At 40.4% G+C, this 11,260-nt stretch overlaps 1 protein-coding gene across 1 annotated transcript; it reads right to left on the reverse strand.

The window, feature by feature from the left end:
- Positions 1–776: 776 nt before the first annotated feature.
- On the reverse strand, positions 777–9,770 carry ppp1r26 (protein phosphatase 1, regulatory subunit 26). Its single transcript, XM_067484539.1, has 5 exons — positions 9,107–9,770; positions 3,292–6,583; positions 1,278–1,392; positions 1,011–1,096; positions 777–921 (listed from the first exon to the last, which is right to left on the reverse strand). Exons 2-5 carry the CDS (start codon positions 6,510–6,512, stop codon positions 882–884), a joined length of 3,462 nt encoding a protein of 1,153 aa, XP_067340640.1. The 5' UTR covers positions 6,513–6,583; positions 9,107–9,770; the 3' UTR covers positions 777–881.
- Between the last annotated feature and the right edge of the window lie 1,490 nt (positions 9,771–11,260).

Below are 11,260 nucleotides of genomic sequence, written 5' to 3' on the forward strand. Positions count from 1 at the left end.
CGCTTTGGATAAAAGCGTCTGCTAAATGACTAAATGTAAAATGTAATGTTATAACGGTTTTTACTGTTACTTTTTAAAATTCTACCTGATTTATACTATAATTATATTTTAACACACCTCTGGCTATTCTGCTCAGTTTCAAAAGTTTTCTATGTAAAGGACTTGAATGGTTGTAAGATTTGTACTTTGAAGAAAATAAAGAAAAAAAACACCTTTCCTCGGTGCTGTGCATCTTATTTTTGAATAAATTTATTTTCAAAAAACCCTGGGACGTTGTAGTTCGTGAGAAGCCGTAAAGTAATATTTGTGTCGCGGGTTTTCTAGAATACACTACAAAACAAATCGATGGGCGACTTTTTTTTTTTTGCTTTACAACTTTATTGTAAATAAAGAACTGACAACGCCCATGCAAACTGTATGCTGCTATTAATCGAACCAAAAGAATATAAACCACTGTTATTGTAAAACAACAGCTAGATAGAAAATCTGACTTTCTGTCCAGGATAACCCAATCCAAAACAAAGAAAATTATTATTATAATTACTATAACCTGAAACCCGAAAACCTTAGTTATTCAGGAGAAACATCAAAAATTAATATGGAAAGTTTAGAAAAAAAACATATTCCTGCAATATAGTGTTCACATTTGACTTTTTTGCCCATAGCGAGCGATTTAGGTTCTTGTACCTAATATAAAACGTTGAATTATAACTTTAGGATAAGGTATAAACCCTTTTTTAACAAAATCCACTCAATAATGAGAAAAACAATTCCTGCAAATCTAACAATCTGAATTCTCAATAAAGTGAAAATCAATTATTACACAACTCACATAGTGTAATATCAAACATCACCATGTCTCTCAAATACAGAATTGATGTTTATTGTATTATGTACAGCTGGCTTGGTGCTTCATTTCTTCTGTAAAAAGACACATTTTCTTATTTCAGATAAATATCTTTCACTGTATTCAATAACTAAAGTGAAACCATTCAGGTTGAAACACATACCTGCTGGATGGGACAAACTGTAGCTTTCTTTTAACATGTTGCTCTGTGTGGTTTGGGACAGGAACACTACTCAGATGAGCTTTTCCCTGCAAGCATCACATAATACTTTTGTTTTTAAACACTGAACAACTGTTAACCGTCAATGTACAAATTATTCTCGGTTTCCCCTGCAAGTGATGGGGCAAAACGCTTTGGTTAACATGCCACTGGAAAACAGTTATGGTGAATACAGTAGCTATAAACTGTAATGTTTCTACTTAATTATACCTTCTTGTATTTTTCAGCCAGGTACCTCCTGTTGAACATACTGCTTCTGTCCTCTGTGGTAAGAGCTATGCAAGGTCTGAAAGTGATGCCAGGGTCAATGGCACTGGACAAAGACCTGGACAAGGTAGAGCAGGACATGTATGAGTCCAATTCCCAGTAATTAAAGTAGTGTTCTAAACATTCATCCTAATGTCCATTTTCAAGTCAGTGCACATCATCTGTAAAGTCTACATTGTCACACTAACCATTCCAAGTGCTATAATGAGGAAAGCAGTACTGATGAAAGACACCCATTGTTGATCCAATTCCACACTTTATTACACAGATGCACTTAAAAGACACAGCAGAAATTTTTTTTTGTTTTTTATCTGAAAGAGTAAATGAAAAGAACACTTCTTACAAAATATTTACAAAACCTGGCAATGCACAGCATGTTCAGTAACTTTTTTTTTTTTTGATAAACAAAAATAAATAGCCTTTCCCCCCCCACCCCACATAGGAAATTCAAGAAAACTTGACCAACAAATGAACACACTAAATATCACGTTTAGCAAGACAGACAGGTAATTATGTAGGCATTGTGGAATCTGGAACAACTCTTGAGTTGTAGAGGTAATAAGTCCAAGACTGCTATAGTGGTTTTCATAAACAAGTAAGCTTTCAATTCCCCATGTATGAATTTAAGCCAAACAATGAAAAAAGGACACTGTCTCTTAAAATGTTGCTAGGAAGATGTAATAGATCCTCTGTGGTTGATCCAAAATAGGGATCAACGGAACAATCTGTTGTGTACATTGGCTTTATATGCAAAAGTTAGAAAGGCTTTTCTGACTGTGGGGGTAACATCAAATCTAGCTCCTCCTATCTTTTATTATATATTTAAAAAAAATACAACACATGTTAAATGCCATTCTTTACAAATTCTGTAATAAATTGTATATTATTGACTAATCATTTTGAACCCTTCTACACGAGATAAGTGCTTTTGAAGTAATGTCTATACCGTTTCTAAAACAAAAAAAAACGTGTCTGTATTCTGTTGTATGGCCAAACTCAAAGCCAAAATCCAAATGAATGTAAGGAATTTTAAATGACATGTGTCTCGCATATACCAACAAAAAGCAGCACATCCCCACATTTGAAAAGCTGAAATCAGTAGATGGTTGGCATTTGAGCATGAAAAAAAAAAACAACAACAAATAATTAAACGCAACAACATAGCATAATATTACATTTTCAACTGATCAATAAATGCAGATCTAATCCTGCTTTGCATGTGTAAGACTCTTTCCTAGGTTCTCTAACTCTTCCAGTAAGTTTTAAACGTGTCCATCTAATGTACTGGATACCTGAACATGAATGGGTCTAATTGTGCAGTACACATTTTTTCTTCTTGCTTTTATTGACGCCCTCCCTAATAAAAGACTGCTGAAATCATAGCATATCAACAATACTGGGAGCTTTTAACTTTTGCACATAAAGCTCTGTCACGTAAATGGTGTGGCTTTATGAATTACTTTTGCTGATTAACTTTGCTAGTTTTTCGTGTCCTACTAATATATTAAAAAGATAACACAATTCAATCATTTGTAACTAATCCTTGTTTTGTCATATAAGAGATCGTTTTTCCCCGTCACTTCTTTTCACACTAATTGCCAAACTCATTTAGGATGACATCATTTTCTAGGAGAAAATACTCTGCAATTGGATTTTTACTCATGCAGCTTCCCTCTTGTACAAAACATCACCGTATTGCTTTTCGAAAGATTCATTGCTATGAACTAACCTCGGAGCACATTACGTTATGATGATGATGCCATTGCCTTACATAGTTGTAGAAATGTACAAACATTTTTTTTTAAATGCCTGTTTTATTGTATTTAACATTCTCTTAGAGCCTTTATATGAATGAGCTTGGTTATAACCAACATTTATTAGCAGGGCACAATCAAAAATTGAACGAGGAAAATTGGATTATGATTCTATGGGACATACAACCAAAGGAAATACTTACAATGAAGAAAATCCCTGCTTCATCTCTGGGTCTCTTCTGTTGCCTGACTCACAATCTGTCTCATCTACAAATTCTTCTTCTGTTTTTATTAGATGAACTTCTTTATCACCTATCTTCATGCTCTCTCCTTCTCTTTTTTTCTCACTTAGCAAGTCCACTCTTTCCTTTACCTCGCTCCTTTCCCTGCTTCGAACTTGGACATGGTTGGTCCTATTAGACTCCAATTCAACAAACACACTTTTGTCTTTAGACATATGCACCATACTCTCTGCCTCTCCTTCTACAGGGCACTGTGAACTGTGGCCAGGCAGCAGCCTCTGTGCAAAGGACCTCCTTGCGTGCTGCCCGGCAATAGAAAAATTCAAAACAGAGGATCTGAATGGTGTATTTACAAAAGTCTCTTTAGTGCAGGGGAAAGGTGATCCGCTGGTTCTTGCAGATGACCAGGCAGCGACTGGAGTTTGTGGTTTGAGGTTGATGCTCCTGCTTTGATATGGTGTATTTGCTGATGTAGTTTCACTTAATTTAGAAGAGGTGATGTGGAATGGAGTTCGACTGGGAGTCCTTGTCTCAGTAGTGGGAAGCCCCAGGCTCTGGCTCCCCTTGATCGACTCTGAGAGAGAATAAGCAACATTGGGGCTTATATTTGGTCGAACTCTTTCCATCCGTGGGTCGACATCCTGGCCATGACCTCTCCCGGTGTTAGGCCTCCTCTGCTCTGTTCTAGCAGCCCCTGCCCCGTCTGCTGGCTCCAAAACACTGTGGCTGCAGGACTGGACCAGGGACAGATGTGACTGCGCACCAATGGCAGAGATGTCCGGCAGCAAACTCTGTGGCATTGTATGCAGCTGCCGTTCTTGAGATGGACTAGGTTTTCTTGGAATTTCAGCCAGCTGATTTTCCTGCTCAGTGTCTTTATCTTGTAGTGGGAAACAAACCTTAACAGTGCCATTCCTGCATGCATCTTCATCTTTACTCTTCTCTGCAGTGCAAACTTTGGCCTTTTCAGCAAGAAACCTTCTGATCTCTTGCTCAATGCTGTCATCACTGTCTACTGAACTGCTATCGTCCTTTATCGGAACAGCATACTGAGTATTGTGCAGCAACAAGGGTTCTTTCACTGCCTCTGTTTTCACCTCCGTGCATGATGCATGATGCATTTCATTTTCATCAGTTGGTTTATGTTGGGAAATATTTTTTTTATTCGACCCAGATTTGTCTTTCATGTCATCCTTCCTCTTGTCTATTTTTTTCAAAGCACTGCGTTTAGAAATTGGATCACATTTTAACTTTTTGGTCTGTAAAGCATTTCTAAGCAGCGGTTCATCCTCTTTGAGGCACTTCCTTGATTTCCGCTTTAGGTCTCTTGTCTTTTTCTTTGACTTTCTTTTTGTTTTGAGCAGGTCTTTTATAGCGGTGTCTAGGTCCTCATCACTGTCAAGCGAGCTGCTTTTGTCTCCGCCTTGCTCTGTCTTGTGTGAACCAGCTACTAGGTGTGTTGGGCTTCTCTGGGAAAGTACAGATAGCCTGGAATCTTTTCTGTGCTCAGGTAAAGCCTTAGGGGGCGTGTCTTTAATCCTGCTATCTATTGTTGACACTTTAGAAATGCAACCGTTTTCCTCTTTGTGTTTTCTTCTTTGCGTCAGTGACAATCTTGGAGGTTTGTTTTGAGTTGCAACTTGTTTCGCTTTCACTTTCTCTCGTTCATTTATACTTTGACATTCTTGAGCCACGGTAGACGTGGGTGGCTGTTTGTGCATTTGGGCCTTCTGCTCAAGAAATTTTCTGATTTCCTGCTCAATTCCGTCCTCGCTATCAATGGAACTGTCATCGCTTTCTCCACCTGGGCAGTTGTGCAGAAGCGAAGACTGCAAGGAAGATTCAGTGGGTACACAACTGCTGAGGCCAACATTAGGATGGAAGGCCCCAGACATAACAGTTTTCGAAATGTCTAGGATCGCCTCCGCACACATGAGCTCTGCAGTTGTATTGATCTTTGGTGGGGCAGGAGTAAACGGCTTTTTTAAACCGTCTACCTTAAACGAAAGAAGTCCATTTCCATTACCTTTCTCACCTACTGCAAATGTATTCTTGGGTACGAAAACCGATGGAGGAACCGATTTAACTTCTTTCTCTGTTCTGGACTTTTTCTCTCTCAGTTTCTTTGCGCTTTCTGTGCTTGTAGTTCCAACCACGTGTATTAATGACTTGCTGAAAGGTTTTTGTTTTTGTAAGGATGGTTTCAGGGCACTTTTCTCCTTGAGCTGCTCGAGCTGGTAGCAGCGAATAGCTTCTTCAATTCCATCATCGCTAGTGGAGTCTGACTCTTCTTTGAATGCATGCGGATTGAAAACGTCCGTTCTGTTCTGCTGCTCCTTTTTCTCTAACTGGTATCTTTGAATAGCCTCCTCAATGCCATCATCACTACTGGAGTCATTTGAGTCTTGCTCTATTTTAATTGGAACTGAGCACTTCACCTTGTTGAAAAGACCAATTGCTTTAGATGGACTCTTATTCTGCTCTTTGGGCACATTTTTAGTCATTGTACCTTTATTAGGATCATATTTCTTAACCATTTTGTCATTAAGGAAACACTTGTTTTTGGTGTCCTTTTTAATAGGTACAACAGGTGCTGTGAGGGTCTCGACTTTGATACTTTTTGGAAACTGGTTGCTTGAAATCAGAAATGCATTACTGTCAGAGTTCTGTTTAGAAACCTCAGGAACAGGTGGCGTTTTTCTGGGAATTTTAGACGATTGGAGAATAGGGGAACAGGGTTCAGCCTTGCGTTTGTGATCATCTTTTTCTTTCAGGTATTCCCGTATTGCCTCCTCAATTCCTCTGTCAACAGAATCATCGCTGTCTGAATCACTGCTCCCATGGTTGACCGGGGGAATAATGTTTACCTGCTCCATTTGAGTGGGACTTTTTGTTTTGGACTTGGCTCCCATGTAAGAACCCATTGCAGCCTTGCAGACTTGGGGAGGACCATCTTGTCTTAATAGAACATTTCCCTCGATCTCGTCGCTCATCTCGAGTGAGGACTGGGTGCTCCTTAGACTCTCTATGATCATCTGGACCTTATCTGAGATAGGTGTGCCTGCAGTGGACAGCTCAGTGTCCGAGTCATTGAAGCATTGAAGGCTATAGCCTCCAGGTGGGCCACATGTTCTCCATTCTATTTGCGTCGCTGCAACAGGAGGTACATTCATCAAGTACATTCTAATGGAGTAGGATGAGGGCCTTGATCAGTGGAGTACACCTGCCTCCGAACACAATCACATGGTTAAATCTAAGAAAAAAAACAGGAACAGAGAAGCAGTGAAAGGAAAGTCAAGCTACACTGAAAATTCAAAACCCTTTGTGCAGAAACTATGTAAATTGTTCATCAGATTATTTGGGTGCGATACATACCAGGTTCTGAATCCTATTCTCCAGAGACCCCTGTTTTGCTTGTTTTCCAACTATCCCTTTTACCTTATCCATTGTTAATGGCACGCATCAAGTATGTTTAATCAATCAGAAGCTGGAAGATACCATAAATGGGGATGGAGAGGGGGAGGATAAAGTGAATTGGTATCTTCCAGCCTCTGATTGAGTGCACATATTGTACCCAGGTAATCAGAGGTGAGTGGTACAAGGATAGAAAAACAAGCAGAGCAGTGGTCCTTGGAACCAAGATTGATAATGTAATATAATTAAATATTATATAGTTTAATCTGTGTGAATTTTACATATTTGCCAACACACCTAGTAGTTTGCTGTGGTAAAATGCAAACCAATGCAAAAAACCTACAATGTAAATCCGTTAAAGCGACCATGTAGTCTAATCAACAGTTTCAACAAAACGTTTAGATTTTAAACCATTCTATAATCCTATTCACCAGAAATCATATATAGAAAAAGTGATTTCTATTGTACACCAAAACTAAACAGGGCACAGCCGTCCTGCACCCTGTTCGGGATGGTATGGATAACGCTCTTTGTTACAGCTGTCAAATGGTAAATATCCTTGAGTCTTAAAGGCAATGCCAAACCTCTGGAGGATGCCAGAAGAAGCAGGGCTGTCCATGGCGAGACAAATCTGCTAGCGGACCCCAGGTCAAAAAAAGGCCGTGGGATCCTGCTATATAGTTGCTTCAAGCTAATTAAATGGAAACTACTTCGCTCTGCAGTAGGTAGACAAAATTGCAAGTATTATAAATTGACTTTGACACTTCACTCCCCTTAAGATTAAAAATATATAAATAATGATATCATCAAAAACGATAAATAAATAAAAAGGTGCCTTTTTGTGTAATATTCTTAGCTATTACATTACAAATCCATCATTATTCAAATTACTACAAAGTACTTGTCATAGAGGGAACCTGTATCCTTTATGTTCCTTGTGGAAAGGACATTAAGTTTGCCCAGTTAGTAGCTCAGTCTTTGGGGTTACCATCAAGCAATGATTGGAGCATTAAAAACATTGTATTTTAAAATTCCACCCTGAAATATGATCATCTTACACAGTGTAAAATGACGCTAATATGTACATTATGTACATTTTACTTTATACTTCACTACTACAGCATCACTACATTTACTTTTGTTACCTTTTTGATGATAAGACTTTATACTGTATATTATCCTAAGTTTACTTAGGATTACCAAGATAATCCTAGTACTACTACTACTTAAGTAGGGTTTGAATGCAGGACTTCCTACTTGCAATAGAGCTTTTTTTTTATTGCTCCACTGTAAGTTACAGTACTTAAACTTTGTGACACACATTTAAATCATTTAGATTTTGGGCTGGTCCAACATGTAGCTCACACACACGGTGTAGGTGTAGCACCTGAGCTGTATGCTACACCGAGCCAAGCCACATTTCTTAGAGAGGATGGGTATTAATATTTGCATTAAGGGCTCAAGTTTCTCGTGGATGAGAGTGTGTGGGGCTTGATTTTGTGGTGGGGTTGAGTGTGCAACAATCCGCGCTTCAAATGTAAAGCCCCCCACCTCCTCCTCCTCCTCCTCTTCCTCCTAGCTCAGTGTGCAACCTGCAGGGGGAATGGGCAACCCGACTACCGCCTGGCACAGGGACAATACCTTCAACTCGTAACTGTTTCCAACTTTTTTATTAAAACACGCCGAATCGGGTAGAAAAAGTGCAGAGAAGCGTTGCAAATCAAGGACGACGCCTCGGCGAATAAACGCCCGAAAAACACACACACGAAGCGAAGACGTAGTATAACGTAGTCGTAACGTTACGCCAACTTTCCTGCCCGTCACATCATTTGTACCAAAACTTTCCTGAAATATGCCAACAGGACTGGCTCAGGTCTCCCGCATTACATAACCAAAGAAAATTTGAGTTGTTGCGTGTGTTTCCCCTCTTGGACGTTTTGCTGGTTGCAACAGAGCAACCCCGGCTGTCCCCGTAACCCTCTAGCGGCGCAGACCGCACTGATGCGCGGCGTGCAGCGTTACGAGACTCCGCAGAGCAACCATGTTTCTTGGTACCGGCCACGGTTGTCAGAACGCGCCGTACTCGGTCAGTAACGCCGCTAAACGTGAGTGAGATGTCGCTTAAGGGCTCTACATTAAACTGTAGGGCAAATTGTGGAGAAATGGACGAGATACTGCGAGACACTGGAGGGATAACCGCGGTGACTTAAAAGACACAGGCGGGCCTCCCGGCTGCTGCAGCCCCGGCATTTTCTCCAGCACAGAAAGCCTTTGTATTGAGCCACAGCTCGCCGTCCTAACCGCGGAAAAATGCACACAACGGAGCCACAAAAAAACCAGCCACTGCGTACGGTTTACTCACCCGAATGTGTTTCACAAAACGACAGCTACGGTGAGAGTGGGTTCATCGCGCCGATTGAAGCCGTCGTGGCGATATTTCGGTGTCCGTCAGCAGCGCTCGCACACCGCCTGCAGCTCTGCCTGTCGAGTCCCCCTCCGCTCCGACTGCCGGGCGGACCCAAAAGCTTCCTTAAAGCCTGTCCAGCCGAGCATGGACCCGCTCAGCGTGACACGGGCGTATTCTCCGGACAAAGTCTTCCTTTCTTGTTGCGTGACTATGTTTTACATTGACGAAGGGTTTAATTCGGATTCCTGCTGGAAACGCGCCTTGTTTTCTGGAGACGGTAGAAAATGATGGTTGTCCCGGAGCAAAGCGTCTCTTAAAGTTGTATCTCACCTCGCAGTCCGGCTCAACGTAAGCGAGGAACCAGAGGTGGCAACCAAGTGTACTCGAGCACTCAAGTGCACTTTTCAGGCACTTTACTGGAGTATTTTCTATTTTATGCCACGTTTAATTTCTTATTAAGAATATTCTAAACTAATGAGTACAAATACTGTACATCACGGTACCTGTCAGTAGAAGTGGGGGAGGGGTTTTAAAAGAGGGCCCCAGCTGATAGAAGGGCCCCGTTTTACTTCAAAGTTTTTTGCGGGGGCTGGGGTGGCACTGTGTAGTGCCTCCATGAGAGGTATCACGGAGGTAATAGTTGTCATTATGAATGGCCATTGGGGGGGCTTTTCCAGTTTCTTTGGGGGGGGGGCCCACATTTGCCTGGTTTGCCTCTGCTGATTACGCCTCTTCCCGTCAGTGCCAACACGTTTTTATTGGGTACTGTGTTTTTAAAATTGTGTTATTGTGCTACTACGTTTGTACTTGTAGAGCATCTACCTCGCTTTCAATAAAAGATTAAAAATGAAACTTTGAATTGTAGTCGACTAACTGGTGAATAATAGCACGTTTCTTGGATTGAGTTGATGTACTTTTGCCACTGCTGATCACTGCTGTCATGTTGTAAATAAAATCCTACAGTGCGTCTTTACAGTTATAATAGATAACCTGTCTGTGTGCATATAGGTTTCAACAACACAGTTGACTTTAAAGTGTTTTTAAAATGTACAAAACAGTCATTAAAATACCATTTAGAAACTAGGTAATTTTTTAAAGTGAAGTCAATGTCTTTAGTAAGGGTCTCCAAAGCGAGGGTATTTTACCGTAGGGTTATAAAACCAAATATACTGGTTTTGATAAAGTTACAGGTTTTGAGTAATCTTTCAATTTAGAATGTGTTTGGAGGTTTTCCCTGTGTGTCAGTTTGGTGGTTTTACAAATGGTGCCACTATAAAAAAAAAAAAAAAATTCCCCTTGACAGCTCTTTTTAAATAACATCCTCTAGGGGAATTAATTTCAAGTGGCAAATTTTGTATTTTTTGGAAATGTCAACGCATGGGTAAATTAAATGGTGATGCATTTGCCAGGAACAATGCATTTTGATCACTACAGTCTTTTCCAAAAGGAAGTCGCCAGTCGTACTACTCACTCCAACAATAAAGCAACAGAAGAGCCAGTGTAGTGTTAAAAGCCTGCTTGTTGGAATGAGGTAATAGGCACATTTACAGACAAAATTCTTCAAGATGCAAAACAGCACATTTAACACAAGTGCGTGTTACAAGACATATGTAACGTAGTTTTTTTTTAATAATAGTATAATGTTTATACTGTGCTTATATTTTTCCCCATTTTGTTATGTTACAGCCTTATTTCAAAATGGATTAAATTCATTATTTTCCTCAAAGCTCTACAAACAACACCCCATAATGACACTGTGAAAGAAGTTTGGTTGAAAGCAATTATCACATGTCTTTGCTGCCTTTCATCGATACTTTGTTGAAGCACCTTTAGCATCAAGTACAGCCTCAGGTCTTTCTGAGTGTGATGCTACAAGCTTGGCAAACCTCTTTTTGGGCTGTTTCTCCTATTCTTCTTTGCAGTGCCTTTCAAGCTCCATCAGGTTGGAGGGGGAGCGTCGTTTTCAGATCTCTCCAGAGACGTTCAATCAGTTCAACTATGGGCTCTGGCTGGGCCACTCAAGGACATTCAGAGTTGTCCTGTAGCCAATACTTTGTTATCTTGGCTGTGTGCTTAGAGTTGTTGTCCTGTTAAAAGATGAACCGTTGC

Source organism: Channa argus, chromosome 18 (genome assembly GCF_033026475.1).
Source record: "Channa argus isolate prfri chromosome 18, Channa argus male v1.0, whole genome shotgun sequence".
NCBI lineage: Eukaryota > Metazoa > Chordata > Actinopteri > Anabantiformes > Channidae > Channa > Channa argus.

Bases quoted from the DNA above. Each gene is read 5' to 3' on its own strand.
- ppp1r26 (XM_067484539.1), bottom strand. From the start codon at position 6,512: ATGTACTTGATGAATGTACCTCCTGTTGCAGCGACGCAAATAGAATGG. The intron at 1,097-1,277 runs GTATAATTAAGT...TGATGCTTGCAG, and splicing joins TGGCTGAAAAATACAAGAAG to GGAAAAGCTCATCTGAGTAG. The intron at 922-1,010 runs GTATGTGTTTCA...GTCTTTTTACAG, and splicing joins CAGTTTGTCCCATCCAGCAG to AAGAAATGAAGCACCAAGCC.